The sequence below is a fragment of the Ursus maritimus genome, unplaced genomic scaffold (genome assembly GCF_017311325.1).
Source record: "Ursus maritimus isolate PB19 unplaced genomic scaffold, ASM1731132v1 scaffold_3, whole genome shotgun sequence".
Lineage (NCBI taxonomy): Eukaryota > Metazoa > Chordata > Mammalia > Carnivora > Ursidae > Ursus > Ursus maritimus.
This window is the reverse complement of record NW_024425563.1, coordinates 90,592,527-90,614,317: the sequence shown is the minus strand read 5'-3', so window position 1 is coordinate 90,614,317 and position 21,791 is coordinate 90,592,527. Positions and strand designations below refer to the sequence as shown.

Below are 21,791 nucleotides of genomic sequence, written 5' to 3'. Positions count from 1 at the left end.
CTCTGATCCAGGTTCTTTGACTTTCTACCTACGGCCATAGCAAAGTTGTTTTCTCTCTCTTGGTCTCCCTTTTGTCAATATAAAATAAGAAAAAAAAATTATATATATATATATATATACATATATATATATGTACATAAAATGGTGACAGAGTATATGTTCAATGGAAGCCTGCATCATTATTTTACTGTTATTACCAAGGTATCACTTAAATTAAATATGCAATACATTCAAACTATACTTTCAAACTTCGGTGATTGGTTTATAGTGTAACTCTGGTAAAAAAAAAAAGTCACACAAGAGGCACATGTATATCATTTACATTTTCACTTTTTGAAAAATCCTTAACACAGGTTAAAAAAAAAAAAAGATTCCCAAGCTTACCTAATCTGTTATGATTGAACAGTATTTTAACGTTTTCTAAGGAATGATAGCAAAGTGCTGCATCTCTTCAAACTTGGAATTTACTGCCTGTCTGAGTCTCTGCTTGTGCCAAATTAAATATACAGTATAATGTCCATACCAGAAATAACACAGTACAGCTTCCTGTTCTATTCCTTGGTTGAATGAGCCCAAACTGAGGGAAGGGAGACATGATTTTATTTAATCATCTGAATAATTGTTTTCTTCAATTTCTTGAATTAGAAGGTACTCCAGGGAAGAAAAAAAATAAAAAGAAAAAGGTTTAAAAGAAATTGCCATGTGAATTATCAGGCCATTTAAAGGAATAATTCTTTTTGAAGGCCCTCCATCTGAAAGGCTCAAGAAAAAGCATAAAAAGAGTCATGTTAATGAACTGCTCAGAAAGTCAACTTCCCTTAGTTACTTCACAGCACCCAAACTGCTGAGGACTGAGGACTATAACATCTCTTGGCCTGTGAGGTACAAGTAAGATAACAGCCAAAACTCTTTTGAGGAATTTTGTAAAGAAGAGCATGGAGAAATGGGATGGTGGATGGAAAAAGATGCCCTGGGGGTCTAAGGAAGGTTGCTGGGTTTTTTTAAGGTTAAGGACATGGTCATATGATTACCCACTGATAAATAATGCAGGTGTTAGAGGAGATAAGGTGCAAGAGGGAAAATATGGGAGTTTTAAGTAGGGAAAATACGGAAAAGTACAAGTCATCCATTGTGACAGGAGGGAATGAAGTGAACACACAAGTAGGAGCTTGGGGAGTATGGCAGAGGAGAGATGAAATAGTTCTCTTCCAACTGCATCCGTTTTCAGTGAAACAAGAAACCATCTTTGGCTAAGGATGAGGAGGAGGGGAAGATCTGAGGAGGGAAAAGAAGTGAAATAGTCATCTCAGAGAAAATACATTTGTAGGTAGTGTGCCAGGATTGTGGGTAAGGCTGAGGGACCACTTGAGAAAGACGGTCATGAACTGAGCGTGAGATTGTCAACGTGGTAGCTATGTTTTCCACCAGCCATACACTACGTGACTGTGGGCATGGAATAGAAGGAGAATTAAGTTTAATCGGCAGTGGGATTCTGCCTGCTGAATACAAAGGAGATGGTATAGTCCCTAAGAATAATAAAGTCTCGATCGGGAACCTTATTGCTCCTAGCACAGCATCAATATCACCTGGAATCAGGCAACGCATCTTCACAAGATCTCTATTTAGAGATTCAGATGCGTGTGAAAGTCTGAGAAATACCTGAGTGGTGGCCAAGTGAAAACAAGAAAAATCATTAAGAGCCACAGGAGGTTAAAGAAATGAGAGGCCAGGCTGTCGCTGGGGTCATCTACATGGATTGTAAAGCCACCAAGATTGTTGACAGAAGAAATAACTGGGTCAAAGGAAGAGATGCACAGAGCCATATGGGAATGACTGTCCAGGTCATAACAGGTGACCTGGAAGGCTTGGAGTCCTGGTGGTGATTGAGGCAAATGTGTAAAGGATGCTGGGACTGCTGTTCTTTTAAGGGAAGGAGGTAGTTGCGTTTGTCTCCTCCTCCAGATGGGTCTCTTGGGCAGTTTATACCAATCGCGAGGGCGACACTGTCACTGAAGAGGCTGTGGTTTTACGAGGAGCATACAGAACCCCGTGAGCTCCCCGTGAGGGCCTGCTGCAAGCAGCACAGACTGGGAGAGAGATGGTCTTATCAGGAACACAGAGAGAGCTGAGTAGGCTGCCATCAGAACCGCACGCCAGCATGCTCCTTAGGGCACAGAAGCAGTAAGTACATCGTTAAGCATCTAGGATAAAGGTGGCCACCCAGCAAACACAATAATTCTGTTTAAGAGTAGAGAAACTCATTGACCTCAAAGAGAAGCAGAAAACAAAAAGGAAGAGGAAGAACAGAAAGGATGGGGAGATTCATATGCTCTTCAGGAAAGTGAAACTCCCTAGTAGCAGCCAAAGTATACGGTTAAGAAAGGTGAGGCCTCCTATCTGGGGCTGTACAAGTTTCGTCTATAAAAATCTCCCCCATTTTCCTTGAAAATATACAGTATAGTCTCCTCTCTTCATGAACATATTTGTGGATCTTTTATGATACTGGAGAGAGCTAGAGGTCAGTGAGGATCATGAGCCCACAAAACAGAGGAGAACACGCAGATTACAGGCTCCCAGGATGTTGAAGAAATCTGAGAGAGAGTTTTGGATAAAAGCAGGTTATGAAAGTAGGGGGATTATGATGTTAACCATATATGTAAAAGGGAGTGGCCCCACTGATAACGATGTTACACAATAAAAGATATTCTTTTTAAAGACCCACCAACTGCTTTCTCTGCACTCTCCTCTCCCATCCCCCACAACCCTCCTGTCATAAATATAATTGTCTGAAAGGCTGAGAAACATTTCAGGGCGCCTAAGTGGTTCAGTCGATTAAGCCTCTGCCTTCGGCTCAGGTCATGATCCTGGGGTCCTGGGATAGAGCCCCATATTATTAATCCCTTGGGCTCTGTGTTTCCCAGGGGCAAGGCCCAACGGTAATGGAAGCACTGAAATCTATAAGTTCTTTTTAAAAATCTGAATTGTCACGGGGTGTCTTGGTGGGTCAGTTGGTTAAGCATCCAACTCTTGACTTTGGCTCAGGTCATGATCTCAGGGCTGTCAGATCGAGCTCCGAGTTGGGCTCCATACTCCAAGTCAGCTTGTCCCTCCTCCTCCCCCTCCTTGTGCTCGCTCTCTCCCTCTCTCTCCCTCTCCACGCCACCCCACTCTAAAATAAATAAATAAATAAAATCTAAAAATCTGAAAAGCATCCACCAATATGTTCAACAAGCAGCAAAAGGACTATCCCAATGCTGTCTACTTTTGCTTAGCTTACTCATTTTCAAAGGTTGGCAAAGAATAGTGAGGAAAGAACACAAGTGGATAATCAATCTGAGAAATTAAAAATTGCATGTATGTAAAATAACACACAAATCAAGGATCACTACTTTTCAGAAATTTACATTCATACATTCAAGGTCTGTGATCTTTCAGATGGGGTTCAACAAGAATTAAGGAGAGTGAGCAGGGTACTGAACTAATTCCTGAGACCATCAGGGTCTTCCATTACAGACTTTCAGCTCAAAACTCAGACAACTCATATTAGATGCAAAGCTATAATTATTATAGAAAACTGAATTATAATTATCCTGGCACTCACCCATAAAAATATTTCCCAAATCTATTTTAAAAATTAAAAACAGACCAAGGTCTAGAAGCATATCTAGGATCCATCTTAGTATGCTAGTTTCATTCAAGCTGAATTTGCATTTGTTCCTTAATCATAGTGCTGAACCAGTCCTCTACCAAGAGGAAACAAATTAATTCTGAGTTCCTGAGGAAAGACCCTAGTAGATCTTCTCTTATTTCTTACAGATAATAAAGCTGCAATCAACTAGATCAAATAAGTACAGTATCCACTTTATGTGACTGGGACAATTCAAGCAGGAAAAGTATCGTTCTGTCTTTAAAGAATATAAACACACACATACACACACACACACACAGAATCTCCCATATCCTTTGCCTAGCATAATAAAAGCCAAGGATTCTAAATTTCTTTTTACCTCACAGTGAAATACTTGAGAGCATACCCAAGATGTCAGCGCTCTTGGTGCGAACATTCAGGAGGGACAGCAGAGGTCTACGACAAACTTTTTTAAAAGACATTCTTTAAAAAAAAATAAGCAAAAAATAAACTATAAACCTTATACTAGAACATAGTGAACACCTCTCACGTGATGTGATGTGGAATTATACCAGAAAGAGCTCCAAGTCAAAAACACTTTCTCCACACACCAAAAACTTAAGGCTGGACTTCCATTATTAGCGATGAATTCCCATGGGTTCCAACGTTTCCCTCTGCTAAAATGCCTGTGAATGGGATTTCCATTGTCAATGATGAGGCTCAGTTAGTTGATGCAACCCTTTAGCTAGGAGCAAGTCTGATGGGGAGGGTGTGGGTTGGAGTAGAAGGAATCACAGCGCCCTCCTGTCAAAGGTAGCAGGATCTGAAAGACTAGTCCACAAGGAGGCAGATCAGACTTGGCATCCATGTATTCAATACAGGTGTCAAATTTCCTATCTGAGAAGTGAGAAGGCTAAATTTGATGATTTCTAAAAAGTACAAAATTGTCAATTTTGTGAAGCGTGGTAGGTCTGGCTAAGAAGTGTAAGGGTTAGCCACAAAGCGCTCAGAAGTAGGGAACCAAAATGTCACCAATGCTGGTCATAAACGCGCTGCTGAAGAAAAAAGGGCAGGCACTAAAGAAAATGTTCTACAACTGTAACTATGTCAAAAGGCAGTTCTACAGGGAAATCATAGTAACGCCTGACGTGTAAAGAGACCATAAATAGAAATAGAGAAAAATTCTAGGCTCATATTGGGTCACTGAATTGCTCAAATTTGTATTTAAAAAAATGGGAAGCAAACTAGTCTGGCCGAAGGCAATAATGTTCTTAAGACTAAAAGGATGATTAGCAGTGTTGATGGATTTGCTGGTAAATGGGAAATGCTGGCTTTGATGTGTTCTGTCAAGAGCACTCGCTCCAAAATGGCCACAGTAAAATTCACTCCTTCATTCAACAGATATTAATACGGTGCCTGGTACATAATTCTGCAGGATGTGAGAAAGGATACAGTGATGAAAAAGACACTCTACTCTTAAACTTCCAACATCTGACAGAAGACGTAACAGATATATCAGTAAATACAGTGCAAAATAATACAACTGAGTCAAGCCAAAGGTTAGGGGTTTGGAAGAAGAGTTGGAGTTTTTGTTCTCATTTTCATTTGCGAAGGATCACAGTTCCTTCACATATTCACTCACACTAGCCAACGTCAAGAATTTCTAAGGACAAGTTTAGACACTTAATAAAGAACAGCAGTTCCTGAACCATCTGCTTTGCTCTGAAAATAAAGATCCGTCACATGCAAATTTTCATTTTACTCCAACCCTGTGAGAATATTATTGTCAGCTGGGGTAGGTAACATTTGGTTTATAATTGACATGGTGAACAAACCATGCTTTATAAAATGGCTACAATCAGTTTTTCTTTGGGGTGAAAAAAAACAAACCATCATATGAGGCCAAAAGTCACTCACTTTCAGCAAGTTCCTTTGATCCATTTAAGTGTCCTGTTACTAATCTTCCGATGAAGAAATGTGCAAAACACAGAATTTAAAATGAACAACAGAACCTTGTTGTAGTCAGACAAAGAAATATAACAGAATATCCTGAAAGGTTTTTTTTTTCTAAAAAAGGGAAATAATCTCCCAAAACTGCAGATCAGAGTAGCCCAACCCTATGTTGTGTGTATCATTCCTACCTGGTAAGGAACAATACTGCCGTGAGCTGTGCCCCAACGTTTCGCTTCCTTTTGGCCAATAAGATAATTAGCAGCTACCTGGGTCAAACATGCCACCTGCCAGGAGAAAAGAAGGAAAAAAAAAAAAAGATAGTTTAGCCACAGTCATAAGCAGAAGATTATACTACGAAAGTTCTCATTTGAATTTATTTCATGTCACTGAAAAAAAAAAAAGAGAGAGAGAGAGAGGAACAACTCCATCATCATACAAAGAAAGGAAGAGTAGTATTACGTTATTGCGTGAGAGTAAGTATGAATAACGTTCGGCACTCGAAAAGATCACCTGAAGACAGGTTGACCCAGTAGATAAAACCTTGGGCCAGCCGTTAGCATCAAAACTATGGCAAAATACATCAGCAGTCAGTACATTCCTTTCCCCTCCTCACCCACGTCCTTTTACTTACTGTCAAGATGACAACAAAAGAGCCTGTGTCATCACTGAGCAGCTGAACCAGTCATGAGCCATATTCCTCTAAATTTCTCATTTCATGACAAAAATAACAATAATAAACCTCTATTATGTTTAAGTCAGTTCAGTCAAGTTTTCTGTTACTAGCTGCCCAAAGCATTCTTACTGACACAGAGGATCCAAATTATTTGACTTGTTAAAATTCCCCAGTGAATCATCCTCATTTACACAAAAAGTGCTCTTACCTCTCTCAACTTAGTCCTAATCCCACACCCTCATTATTATACTTAGTTCAGTTCAAAAGACCTAGATCTATTAAAAGGATCATCTAAAACCTTAGGGTCAACCTCTGACTCCTGCAGTATTTCATACACATAGCTTGAAAACCTATAATCCAATTCCATATGAGGATAACAGGAGGATAATGAACTTGATTCCCGGTGACCCACCACAAGGAGCTTATGTTCCCACAAATATCCATGCCTCCAAGGGTCCCAAACTGTGGAAAGACAAACCTAATAACAACCTTCCATAGTTTCCAGAGAAAAAGCTTCTGGCCTCGTAACATAATCATGATCTACCATGGGCTCATTTTTCCCGTCCTAGATCATCAGATGTGATGGGGAGTCTCCAAAGCCAGCAATTCAAACAGATCCCAGACTGAGTTTGGCTCCTGGAACAACTCAAGGGGTGGTTTTTCAGGGCTTGGGAAGGCAACCCGTGACTGGCCTCTACCTGGCCCGGCAGCTTGCCTCCCACACAGCCCTATCGACTGGGCTCAGCCTACATGAATCTCCTTAGAGCAGCAGACATTCTCCTTTACTTTATTCTTGGGATTTACACTCATTTTTATGTTCATTTACTGCTCTGTTGAAATTGGAACTGCCTTATGGCAGCTGGTTCGGCTGTACTGCCCAGGTGGCAAAACTAATAAACTTTGAGTCATCCACTTCTGGACCTCCATCTGGTCTCAGGCATTTGAACCATGGAGCATTCCAGGGCTGCCCGGGGCTGCCTAGTGCTAATCACCCTTTCACAGATCACTTCTGTGTCTTCCAAAATGCAAAATCAAATCAACATTTTGTAGTAAAAAATGCACTGGATGGGAAGTGGGGTTTCATGGTTTTTCATTTCTGTCAACTCCAAGTAGTTGTATGACTGTAGGTATTTAATTGAACTACTTTGACCTTCAGGCACATTCTCTATAAAATCTTGGGCATTTGACCAAAACGGCTGGTTTTCTATCTCTTTTTTTTTAAAAGCAGAATTCCTGTATCAAACCGAATAATGCATGAAATCCTAAAATGTGAGCAGGTAATACCCCAAGTGTTCTGGTTGAAGCAGAAGCAGGTCTCCAATGTCCCCCTGGGTGGCATGAACACAGAACACAATTTGCAAAACAGTAAATGGTCTTACATCTGCTTCCAAGGTCTACACCTCTGAGTACTGTTCTTAATAGTCTGGCAGGTACCAGGGATGCAATTGTAGTCATTTTCCCATAAAAGCTTTTCCTGAAATTGGGGAAATGTTCTCAAGTCTGAGATTTTTCTCTAAGAAAGGTTCTTCTTTGATCTACCTCTGTTAGGAGTGGGGGTGGGGGTTGTTCCTTTCAAATAAGTTCTGGTGAAAGTCACTCTTCAAGTTGCTCTGGTGTTACTGGAGGCCAAGGAGTCACATTAATAAAGGTAATTCTTTGCAAGCAAAGAATCAAAAGAGGCTTGGGATTCCTACTTTTTTAATTTCAAAGTCAACTGATAGACAATAGACCAACATTAGCATAGCTGCAGGAGGTGGTGGACTGGGGCGCCTGGGTGGCTCAGTCAGTTAAGCCTCTGCCTTTGTCTCAGGTCATGATCCCAGGGTCCTCTGATCGAGCCCCCGCCTGCTCTCCCTCTGCCCCTCTCTCTGCTCCTGCTCTCTCTCTCAAATAAATAGATAAAAACTTTAAAAAAAAAAAAAAAAAGGTAGGACTGACTGGATGATCACAGGTTAACCTCTGAATCCTAGATTGATCTGAGGTGGTTGACAGGAGTAGGTATGGGCTGGATTCTAGGCTGGAGATCAGCCTGACTGCCTCATTTCTGATCCACGACCTCTTTCTTTCCTCAATTTTGACTTCTGTGTTTCTGACCCTACCTTGCTAAGCTGTATCTTTGACAACTATTTCATAAAAGTAGCCCTATTTAGAGTAAGTCTGAATGGACAGCCAAAACTCATCTCATAGAGATGCCCTATCAATTTCCTCCACACAATGGTAACTCATGAAAACAAAAAAGCATTTCAGAACTAGCAGGCTCCCACTGGGCAGAAAAGTTAGATAAGATTTTAAGCCAGGGCCACCCAAAAACAAAGCATGATTTGTCAGTAACTATTCAGAGGCAAATTTGGGGGTGGGGGGAGAATTCTATTTTTAATAAAAAAGAGAGCAACAGGGTTAAACTTAGCAACCCAGTGTTTAAAAGGGGCACTGCAAATCTGAGAGTAATCTACTATTTACAATGAAGTATTTTAAGGCAGAAGAAGGGGGAGAAAGTCAACAGCTATGACGTGATTATGTATGAAAAATCAGGCTTCCTGGCAATTAATGACAAATTTTCCACAAATCAAAAGAATGCAGGATGTGACTTTTAGGTTAATAACTACATACTGTATATCCATTCTAAATATTGCATTAGATCATTACTTTCATCCCCTAAACTTAGGCTCATTATTTCATCATGTGGACGCTATATAATTTACTCAGAATGTTGCCTTTATATGGTTTCATCTAAACAAAAAGGCCAACTTTGGTTTAATAATAATCATTCTGACAGCAAAACTATTATTTTAGATAACATAGTGGGTCCCGGTATTCTGTGTGTCTAACCAGAAAACCAATGGGGTGGTCAAAGTGGATCTCAAAGGGCACAGCCCCAAAAGACATGATCATGGAAGAATACACCCAATTATTTCCCAAGGCAGCCCCATGCTGTCTGCCACCCCATGTCTCACTTCCACCAAAAGAGGATCAAGCTGCAATAATAGAATCTTTCATCTCCAAAAGGACAATCAACTATGACGAGACAAGTGGGGAAAACAACACTTGAACTCTGGTCCATTACATCATAACTGGTGGATTTTTCCCTCCTGCTCCCTTGCACATAGTCTGGCCTCCAACTGAACTGGGCTGAACACCAGTCATGCTTCACTTCTGCACCTGCCCATCTTTCCATCCACTCTTGAAAGCCCATTTTCAACACCACCATTTCCATTAAGTCCCTCTCATCGCCAAAGCAAAAAACTATTTTCCCCGCCTCTGAATAAACACTACACCTTAACCTGCCTAATTCCAGCTGTACCTTCATAGCCTACCCTGTACTACAACAACACATATAAGATGGCAAAGCTAAGAAGACCTAGATCACTGGTTCCTAAACCTAGCCATGCATCATAATAATCACCTAGAGAATTCCTGGACCCCACCCCAGGCCTAGTGAATCAGACTCTCCAGGGATGCAGCCTGGGGAAAAAAAATAATTTAACCAACGCATCATTCACTGCACACCAGATTTGAGAACCAAAACCTCAGGAAAATCTAGCCAAACCCCTTAATATTAAAGAAGGATAAAGAAAGAAACAGAGAAGGAAATAACTTATCTGAGGTCACACAGCTGGCGAATGACAGAACTTTAAACTACTCCAACTTCAGTGTCCTCCTCCATGCTACAATATTATTCATAGCCGATGCTATCCTTCCTTTTAAATTGGAACTATTTCAGGGTAAGAACTGTGTACTGCAAACCTTTCATACGTTCTCACAGTACCTAACATAGAGCTTCTACACTAATTTTTTTTAAGCACACAAATGAAAACAATAATTATTAGTTTCTTTATTCAACAAATATAGAATGCTGCTTCGTAGAAGGCATTGTGTTGGGTACTGAGTATGCAAAAGTAAATGGAAAGATGCAGGCCTGCCCTCTCTGGACTCAAGAAAAGTGGAGAAGACAACTAACCCGTTACAGGCACTGCCATGGGGAGAAGTTTAAAAACAAAAAAAAATAACATGGGTGAAAGCCCTCAGGCAAGAGAGTAGCATACAGGAAAGAAAAAAAAGGGAAAAGGCAAAAAATCTGAAAGTAGACCAATGTAACGGAAGCATGACAAGAAAAAGACGGGAAATGTCTCTGCACACCTTTCAGAATGATCATTTTATTTTTTTTTAAGTCATCTCTACACCAAATGTGGGGATCGAATTTACAACCCTGAGATCAAAAGTTGCATGCTCCACTGACTCAGCCAGCCAGGTGCCTCTCACCATGATCATTTTTAAATCAAGAATTATAGCACATCATCCTTCTATTTAAAACTCATAGGGCTTCCCACTGCACTTGCAATTAAATCCAAAGAACGGACTGAACAGAGACAAGAAAGAAAAGGGACCAGTTATGCAGACTGTGACAGTCCAGGCATAAGTTGATGATAGCTCAGACTAGGGTGGTGGCAGTAGAAATAGAAAAATTAGTGGGTTTAAGATATATGTTAGGGACAGAATGGACAGAACATGTGAAAGAAAGACTGTATGAGAGGAGGAGGGCAGATAAGATGGTGAGGGAGAAGAAGGAGCTACACTTAATTCCTAGGTTTCTGCCTGAATATCTGGGTGAGCTCTGAAGGCAACAAAAGAAAAAAGGGAGTCAGACAGAGGAACAAGGTGAAGGGAAAGAAAATAAGAATCCACCTTTGCATATGTTGAATTGGAGATGCCTGTGAGACAATCATTTGGGCTGGAGTCATCAGCATATAGAAAGTATTTAAAGTCATTCCCTAAGGGAAAATAGAGAGAGAAAATTAAAGAAATCAGAAATAAGATAAAGCAAAAGAAGATAAGTCTCCATGTCAAAAACAGCCCTTCCTCTAATCATAGGTATGGCTAATGATGCAAGTACAAACTACCAGCGCCAATATACCCCCAAACAGGGGGTAAGTTAAACTACGATATCCATATGTAATAGCAGACAAAGCAGGCATTCCAAATGATACAACAGAAGAATAGAGTACCATGTGGGGAAACGTTTACAATTTTTTTCAACTTGTTATTTTAGAACAGGTGTAGATTTACAGAAAACTTACCAAGATGGTAAAGAGTTCCCATATACTCCACACCCAGTTCCCCTATTACTTTTCTTTTTTTTCTCTGCTTGATTGTATTTTTTATTTATTTTTGAAATTTTAGTTGACACAATGTTACATTTGTTTCAGGTGTACCACATGGTGATTCAACTTCTCTATACTTATGCTGTGCTCACCACAAGTGTGGCTGCCATCTGCCACAATACAACGCTGTTACAGCACGACCGACTATATTCCCTACTGCGCCTTTCATCCCCATGACTTATTCATCCCAATTCCCCTACTATTAAATCTTACCTCAGTGTGATCCATATTTTACAATTAAAGAGCCAACACTGATGCATTATTATTAAAACCCGTATGTTCAGATTTCCTTAGTTTTTCATGTTCTTTCCAGTTCCCAGATCCCACTCAGGGTACCTATCACACCCTATTTAGTTCTTGCCTCCTCAAGCTACTCTTGACTATAACAGTTTATCATACATTCTTTCCTTCTGATGACTTCAACAGTTTTGAGGAGTACAGATAAGATATTTCTGGAGAATGTTACTCGATGGGGATTTTTTTGTATGTTTTGCTCATAATTAAATTATGGGTTTGGATTTATGGGGGTTGGGATTTTTGGATGAAAGCCCACAAAAGTAAAGGGCCATTTTCATCACATTATATCAAAGGTACAAACTATGGATAGGACTTATCACTGTTGGTGTTGACCTTGATCACCTGCCTGAGTGGTGGTTATCAGGTATCTCCATGGCAAAATCACTCTTTTTTCTTCTCCCCTTTTCCACACTGTACTCTTTGGAAGGAAGTCACCAAGCACAGCCCACACCAAAGGGGTGGGGAGTTATACTCCTCCTTCTTGAGAATGAACTGTCCCCACAAATTATTAGAATTCTGCACGGGAACTTTNTCTCTTTCCCTATTTATTTATTCAATCCCTTATTTGTATCAGCACAGAGTCATGGGTATTTATTTTATACTTTGGGTTATAATCCAATACTACTTTATTTTGTTGCTCAAATCATTCCATTTTGGCCACTGGAAGCTCTTTCACAACTGGTCCTGTGTCCCTCTGACATACACCCCCATCACTATGAGGTTTGTCCCTTTTTAGCACTTCCTTTTTTTGTGGCACTACAAAATGCTCTAGGCTCATCTTTATTTTTTTTTTTAAGATTTATTTATTTGAGAGAGAGGGGGAGGGAAGGAGAGAATCTCAAGCAGACTCCTTGCTAAGCATGGAGCTGGATGCAGGGCTCGATCTCACAACCCTGAGATCATGACCTGAGCTGAAACAAAGAGTCAGAGGCCCAACTGACTGAGCCACTCAGTCGCCCCCAGGCTCATCTGTAAATGTCCTGTTCCAGTCTTATAGGAAAGCATAAAAAGAAGAGGAGTCATAAGGTAAAGAAAGGGAATGTTTATTTTATTTATATTATATTAATATATATTATATTATAAATATTTATTTTAGTGTTAACCAGCACCTCATTCATTCACTCATTCACTCATTTATTCAAAAATCTTGATATCACACCTACCATGTGCCAGGAACTGTTCAAGGCACAGGGGATATAGCCATGAACAAAACAGACATGGTTGCACTCTCACAAAGCTTACACTCCAGGGTAAGGTACATTCAGGCATAAACAAACAGGAAAATATTAAGAAATGATAATAGGGCTTTTCTAGACTAGTAGGTTACTAGCAGTAAAAGCCTCTTGGAAGATATTAAACTTAACCTGAGACCTGTAGAAAGCATGTGAAAAATCTAGGGCAATGTTTCTAGGCAACAATGTCAATGAAGAGACTTTACTGTGGTAAAAATTTACCATAGTTCAGAACAGAAAGAAGGTCACTGGCACTGAAACATGGTAAGTAGAAGAGGCAGTAGTACCAGACAGGGTAAGGAAGTATGCAAGTGCCAGAGCATGTAGGTTCTGCAGACCTGGGGAAGGATCTGGGATATGATTTGAAGTGTGATGGGAAGCCACTGATTGTAAGAACTGGATCAGCTGGCTGTTATATGGAATATAAAGGGGGCAACCAAATTATCTCACATGAGGTCGGTATTAGAACCTTTATTTTACACATGGGAAAACTAAGGCTACGGAGATTCAGTATCTCACCTAGATCAAACAGCGAGTTGCTGAACGGCAGAATTATGACTTACATGCAGGTCACTCTACTCTCCAATCCATCCCTACACCACTTACCTCTCTCTCTCTCTCTCTCTCTCTCTCTCTCTCTCTTCACAGACTCTCGGCTCCCACTCTCTCACCCTCATTATGCTTGGTTGCACATTCTGCATCCTTCATCATATCCTTGGCCTCACAGTCTATATTCCCTGCACAGGCCCCCAGATCACTCAAGTGGACTGGAATCCCTACACAATCACTCAGTTGTCCTCCACATCTGCTTAGAAAGCACATCACTAACTGAATCAATAATTCTCCTCCTGTTCTTCTGCTCAACTTCACTCATTCACTAATTATAAAACATCTTCCTGGGAAAATACACTAAAAAAAGAAATGAAGACTTTTAAGACTTATCCTCCCATCAGAAAGAACTGTTAAGATCTGACATCCTTTTCATCCTGACACCATTACTTTACATGTCAAAACTTCCTATGCAATTTAATCCACCACACTCTGTCCCTCACAGCTTAAGGTAAACAAGTCCTTCAGAATCATTAGCACTGAGGAAGAAAAACATTCAGGAGTAGAGAAGGTATTTTGGCTGTCCCATGTTAAAAAAAGAATAAGAATTCTACCTATTCATACTACATTTACCATTTCAAGCTTCGAAGCTGATGATAAAAGCTAATGCTTATTAAGCACATACTGTGTACTGTTCTAAGCATTTTATGTGAATTACCTCATTTCATCCACATGACAACTGTATGAGGGATGCGCTATGATGAACCCATTTTACAAATGAGAAAACTGAGGCACAGAACAGTTTAGAATCTGCCCAAGGATGTGTACCTAGTAAATGGACAAGCCAGGACCTGAATTCAGCTAGCCTAGATTCTGGCATTCATACTACATTATATATAGAATCAGACTCAAAATTTCTGAATGGCCATGATCCTGGGAAAGTTTTACGGGATTGTCCTACCTTGGTAAAGAAAAATCTGCCATTAAACCTCCTTTTCTATTAGGTAAACCTCTACAGATAAGTTTGACCTTAATTATTACATAATACTTGAGATTCAAAGATTTCTGCTTTGCTGCAACTATGTCTTAGCTTCTATTCCAACGTAATTAGAAATAAACTTCAACCTATAAACATTTTACCAGTAAACATTGAAAAAAGACAGTAGAGCTGTTACGTAGTTTTAAAATCTCTACTTTTATTTGTTTAGCAAAGGAAGAACATAATATCAAATCCTTCTCTTCATGGCAATTTTTTAATGAAAGGAACGTACATATTTCACACTTCTCTGAACTATCACTAATGGTAGTCAAATCATATTGATGTTTATGTACTGAACTCAAAAGAAAAAAATATTTGCATTATATTCAGAATAATTTTGCCAATTCATCTGAATCAAAATCAGACATGAGGAAACTAGATATCAAATGCCAGAAGGTAAGACCAGACAACACAGAGAGACAGAATTTCAAAAGCATGTTTAGGATAACACATCAAACATATTTCTTACCATTAACCACTGACCCAGTCAATCATTTCACTCAAAAAGTGGTTATAAATAACTAAAAGAAAAAAATGTGATGAGTAAGTGGAAATATAGAAAAGTAACATTTAATGACATGGTTTACTTATTTAGTCCTGTGATGTCTTCAGTTTCAAATGTTTTCTTCAAATATGGTTTTACATTTTAAATAACTTCATTCTTTAAAATATTTGTATTTGGGGCGCCTGTGTGGCTCAATCAGTTAAGTATCTGACTCTTGGTTTCGTTCAGGTCATGATCTCAGGGTCCTGGGATCAAGCCCCATGTTGGGCTCTGCACTCAGCAGGGAGTCTGCTGGAGATTCTTTCTCCCTCTGCCCCTCCTTCTCCCCCACCCAACACCTACTCCTCTCTTTCTCTCTCAAATAAATAAATAAATCTTTAAAGTATGTGTTTTTAAAAACAAATGAATAAACAAACAAAAAGCAGAATCAGACCTATGAATACAAATGAATAAACAAACAAAAAGCAGAATCAGAACAAACTGATGATCGCCAGAGGGAAGGGGTAATAGGGGGTGGTCAAAATGGGTGAAGAGGAGTAGGAGATACAGACTTCCAGTTACAGAATGAGTAAGTCACAGGAATAGAAGGCACAGCACAGGGAATATAGTCAATGATATTTTAACAGAACTATATGGTGACAGATGGCAGCTACACTTGTGTTGAACACAGCATAAGTATAGAGAAGTTGAATCACTATGCTGTACACCTGAAACTAATGTAACATTGTATGTCAACTATACTCAAATATTTTTTTAATGTCTGTTTTTAGAATAAAGTAATACATTGTCCTGCAACACTAGTTTTAAAAAGAAGTTATGAGAAATGAAAGTCGCTTTTGTTTACTGCTTCCTTCATGCGTTTAGCACAGATATTTAATATTTAATAAGCCCTTATTACATGCAGAGCACTCTGTCAGGTACAGTCAGAGATCCCAAAATCAATAAAAGAGAGTTTTCTCTCTCAATACAGTTAAAATCTATAATCCAAAATAGAAATAATCAGCCCTACAAGAGACTTTAAAAAAAAATCAAGTAGAGATAAAAAATGACACTTGAGCTGACCCTTTGATAAAGAGAATGTAGTCATGTAAAAACAAGGAAAAGGGCCTTTCACATGAAAGAAATAATGGAGGCAAAGTCATGGCAGAGACAGAAAAGTATTGGTTCTTTTTGAATGAATGAATGAATGAATGAATGAATGAATGAATAATAAAAACTGAAATAAGGCATTAAACTGGATGAACAGGAGATCATTAGTGCTCATTACGATGCAATATCAGGAAAGCTGTAAGAACAAAAGCAAGATTAAAGGGGGCTAAGGAATGAATGAAAAGAATACAGGAGCCTGGAGAGTACTTTTGAGGCTTATGTAAAGAAGAAGAGAAGGGAAGGAGAGAGAGTGGACAGCAGCTCACACAGTTGGAGCAGGAAGATGAAGGTTTTATTTTTGAAGATAAAAAAACACCTGAAGTGCATTTAATTAGGCCAGCACAAGGGATCATTGAAGGTGTGGAGTCTTAAGGAAGATTGACAAGGATAAGAAAGGAAATATGAGTGAAGGGGTTATGGTTTAAAATGTCATCTCTCAGTGATGTCTTCCCTAAATAATGACTCAGCAGCAGTCATTTCCTCTTCTAGCTCTCTGTCCATTAGGATGGAGGCTTCATGAGGGAAAGGACTTGTGTGATCTGTCTGCTGCTCTCCCCAACAGCAGGAACACTACCTGAGAGATACTGCAGGCCCTCAGTAATTATTAAACTCATGAAAATGAGTGAATGACACAGTTTTCCTCTAATTTTGGAGAAGACTCTTTTTTCTTAAGATTTATTTATTTATTTTGGGGGGTGGGGGGTGGAGAGGCAGAGGGAGCAGGAGAAAGTCTTAAGCACACTCTATGCTGATTGCAGAGCCCAACACAGGGCTCAATCTCACAACCCTGCGATCGTGACCAGAGCCAAAACCAAGAGTCAGATGCTTAGACTACGCCACCCAGGCACCCCTGATGAAGAAATATTTCAAATGAAAAAGAGAAAATTTGGATGCAATCCCCACAGGAAAGCAGAAGAGTAGGAGGCATCTTCATAGAACGCAAAGAATAGGTTGAGATTTGCCTCTTTGTCCCTCTAAACCCTGGCTCTGCCCACTGGAGTCACACAGAATAAATCCAATCATTCTTTTACCATGTACTAAATGGATAAGCAGAGAGGCTCAGTTAAAGAGCCATGTCAGGGCCCAAGGCCTCACCTTCAGGGTAAGGAAAACAACAAAAGTGGCCCAGGGAGAAAAAGGGAATCTTCAGGAGTCAAGACCTCACTGGGCTAAAAGTGAGTAGAATTAGCCTGGGAGTGGGGGGTGGGGTGATTCTGTAATAGGGGTACCAAGAGGTCCTAGGAGGGAATTCAGAAGCTAAGAAGTTGACTAACGGCTGACTCCCACTGACCCGGTTGATCTCCTTCAATGTTCCATAAAGCCCGGGGACACTGGCTGGCTCAATTGGTTAAGCATCTGCCTTCGGCTCGGGTCATGATCCCAGGGTTCTGGGATCAAGTCCCTGCATCNGTTCTCTGTTCAGCAGGGTGTCTGCTTCTCCCTCTCCTTCTGCCCCAATCCCCCTCCTGTGCATGGTGCTTTCTAATAAATAAGTGAAATCTTAAAAAAAAAAAAAAAAACTTTTTTAATGTTCCATGGAGCCCAAGATGCTGGTTCTTCTATAGAAAGCTGTGGTTCCTTTTAAGAAGAGCTTCAGATACTCTGTTTAGCTGTGCTAGTCCAGGGTAACTTCTCCAATTCTCTATTTGCCACAATTTTCCTCTAGTTCTGATTACCTCTGCCTTTCTGTCCTGGTGACCTTCACCAAAATTGTGTCACTATCTATTCAACACTATTCAATAATGTATTATCCACCTAAAAAGGGGAGGCGAGCACAAGCCTACGCAGGCACAGAATACAGTAAACAGCAGGCATGCTTCAGACTGTGTACCTTCCTTGCAAGTAGGCAGACAGGCTTGCATGGGTCTAAGGTGTGGATGCTGTGAGAACAAAAGAAATGGCAAGCCTGAGAGATATCTGAAGGAAGGAATTGCAAGGTTTGGGAATAGACTCCAGGGAATAGAAAAGAAGGTACAAAGAAGCCCCAGTGGTTTCAGCCTGGACCCTAAAAGGAATGTGAATTTACTTACAGAAATGGCTTTCCTGCTGNNAAGAACCAGGCTGGGGTTTTGTTTGTTGGGGGGTTTGGGAGGGAAATATAGTGACTTTAAGGTGTGGTTGGCATGTCCAAGTGGAGATACCCATGGCTGGTTATATATCCAGCTGCCGGAGCCTGGAGGATGGTGAGAGAAAGCCACAGATGTTCGGTGGCATGACTCTAAGACAGCCACCAGAACTCCTATCCTCTTCTGATGGGATGTCACTTCCATGATTAGATTAATAATCAAGTGACCATCAGTTAATAAAAAAGGAAAATTATGTTGAGTGGGCCTGATCTAGTCAGAGAAACTTTTAAAATAAGGTGAAGCTCAACCAAAAAATTGCTAGAACTAATACATGAATTCAGTAGTCACAGGATACAAAATCAATATACAGAAATCTGTTGCATTTCTATACGCCAATAATGAAGCATCAGAAAGAGAAATTAAGGGGCTCCTGGGTGGCTCAGTCAGTTAAGCGTCTGCCTTCGCCTCAGGTCATGATCCCAGAGTCCTAGGATGGAGCCCTGCGGCCGGCTGCCTGCTCAGCGGGGAGTCTGCTTCTCCCTCTCTCTTTGCCCCTTCCCCCTGCTCATGCTCTCTCACTCTCACTCACTCTCTCTCTCAAATAAATAAATATAATCTTTAAAAAAAAAGAAAGAGAAATTAAGGAATCAATCTCATCTACAATTTCACCAAAAACTATAAGATACCTAGGAATAAATCTAACCAAAGACATGAAAGACCTGTACTCTAAGAACCATAAAACACTGATGAAAGAAACTGAAGACGACACAAAGAAAAGGAAAGACATTGGAAGAACAAATATTGTTAAAATGTATATACTACCCAAAGCAATATACAGATTTAATGCAATTCCTGTCAAAATACCAACAGCATTTTCACAGAGCTACAACAAACAATCCTAAAATTTGTATGGAACCACAAAAGACCCCATATAGCCAAAACAACCTTGAAAAAGAAAAGCAAAGCTGGAAGTGTCACAATTTCAGACTTCAACTTATATTACAAAGCTCTAGTGATCAAAACAGTATGGTGCTGGCACAAAAACAGACATGTAGATCAATGGAACAGAATAGAAAACCCAGAAATGAACCCACAATTATATGGCCAATTGATCTTGGACAAAGCAGGAAAGAATATCCAATGGGAAAGAGACAGTCTCTTCAACATATGGTGCTGGGAAAACTGAAACAACATGCAGAAGAATGAAAGTGGACCACTTTCTTACACCACACACAAAAATAAACAAAATGGATTAAAGCCCTAAAGGTGAGGCCTGAAACCATAAAAATCCTGGAAGAGAACACAGGCTGTAACCTCTTTGACAGTGGCCATAGCAACTTCTTTCTAGATATGTCTCAAAGGAAACAAACAAACAAACAAAAAACTACTGGACCTACATCAAAATAAAAAGCTTCTGCACAGCAAGGAAACAATCAACAAAGCTAAAAGTCAGTCTGTGGAATGGGAGAAGATATCTGCAAATGACGTATCTGATAAAGGGTTAGGATCCAAAACATTTAAGAACTTATCAAACTCAACACCCAAAAGACAAATAATTCGGTTTTAAATATGGGCAGAAGACATGAACAGACATTTTTCCAAAGAAGACAGAGGCCAACGGGCACATGAAAAGATGCTCAACATCATTGAATCAGGGAAATACAAATCAAAACTACAAGATATCACCTCACACCTGTCAGAATGTCAACAACATAGGCAACAACAGGTGCTGGCAAGGAAGTGGAGAAAGGAGAACCCTCTTGCACTGTTGCTGGGAAAGCAAACTGGTGCAGCCAATCTGGAGAACAGTATGGCGGCTTACATCCAGCAACTGGACTACTAGGTTTTTGCCCAACAAACACAAAAACAGTAATTTGAAGGGATATACATACCCCAATGTTTACAGCAGCATTATCTACAATAGTCAAATTATGGAAACTGCCCACGTTCCATCAACTGATGAGTAGATAAAGAAAATGTGGTACACACACACACACAGAGACACACACACTAGTGCGTGTGCACACACATACACACTGGAATATTATTCAGCCATAAAAAAGAATGAAATCTTGCCATCTGTAATAACATGGATGGAGCTAGAGAGTGTAATACTAAGTGAAGTAACTCAGTCAGAGAAAGACAAATACCATGTAATTTCACTCATATGTGGAATTTAAGAAACAAAACAAATGAGCAAAGGGGGAAAAAAGAGAGAAAGAGAGAGGCAAACCAAGAAACAGACTCTTAACTATAGAGAACAGACTGATAGTCACGAGAGGGGAGGGGGTGGGGGGAATGGGTGAAATAGGGGATGGGGATTAAGAAGGGCACCTGTCCTGATGAGCACTGGGTATTGCATGGAAGTACTGAATCACTATATTGTACACCCGAAATTAATATTACATTGTATATTAACTAACTGGAATTTAAGTAAAAACTTAAAAAATAATTAATTAATTAATTAAAGTTAAGCTCAGGGAGACATGCTCCCACTGGCCTTGACAACATAGCCTGCATGAGCTCTACAGCCATGGAACTATATCCTGCCAACAACCTGAATGGGTTTAGAAGAGGACTCTGAGCCCCAAGTGAGAGCCACAGACCAGGAGACACCTTGACTGTAGGCTTTTAAGACCTGAGCAGATGATCCAGCCTTTCCTGGACTCTTCACCCACAGAAACTATGAGGTGATAGCTCTGCTATCTCAAGCCACACTTGTGTTACTTTCCTATGTGGCAATAGAGAATTAATACAAGGCTGAAGCCATCGAAGTAGATGACTACACTGGGTACTAAGGGGAAAGCAGAGGACAAGGGCACAGCACTGGAGTCAACCAAGGAGGGAACAAAAAAAATAAGAGAACTGTAAGGAATCTAAAGGTAGTAAGTATAACAGAAAGATGCGGTGTCTGGAGGCCAAAGGAGAAGCATGTTAGAAGGAATAGTGTTGAACGTGTGTCAAATAGCCAAGTGAGGTCAAGAAGGAGGACAATGAGAATCTTGGACTCAGCAAAAAGAAATCAGCCTTCAAAGGCAGTATCTGTCGGAAGAGTGACTGGAGTGGATATCATAATGCAAAGGATTAAGAAAAGTGGGTAGAAAACAGAAAACTCAAATACAAATAATATACTAAATTTGGTAGTGAAAGGGGGAAAGAAAACAATAGCTGGAATGTGTAGCCAAATTACCAAAAATGGTGTCAAGGGAAGACTGCTCGCGAGCTTACCTTTTTCAGGGTATATAGACTTTAATAGAAAATTAATGAAGACACAAAAGCCTTAGAGCTAAAGGAATGAATCTCTCTTAGTGGAATTTCAGGCATTTCCCCCAAGTTCATGGGAGAAAGATTTTATAATTGAGTCATTTTCCTAAAACCTCTAAGTCGCAGAGCTATATAAAACAGCCCTGCATACAACAACAGCTTATCAACCCAGCCCTGACATGAGAACAGAAATTAATTTACACACTCTGACTACATCTGATCCATCTCACTGATTAAAATCCAAGCATGTAAAGGTGATTCAGATGATGATTCTTCT

General features: G+C 40.0%; 1 protein-coding gene across 3 annotated transcripts in view; it reads right to left on the bottom strand.

Annotated features, from left to right (window-relative positions):
* The window catches only part of SUGCT (succinyl-CoA:glutarate-CoA transferase), a 678,964-nt gene that overhangs the window by 511,677 nt on the left and 145,496 nt on the right, over nt 1-21,791 (bottom strand). For all 3 annotated transcript variants that reach the window (XM_040644425.1, XM_040644422.1, XM_040644424.1), the window contains one exon: nt 5,770-5,865. In XM_040644425.1, coding sequence (XP_040500359.1) covers nt 5,770-5,865 — 96 coding nt within the window. The remainder of the gene's footprint in view (nt 1-5,769; nt 5,866-21,791) is intronic.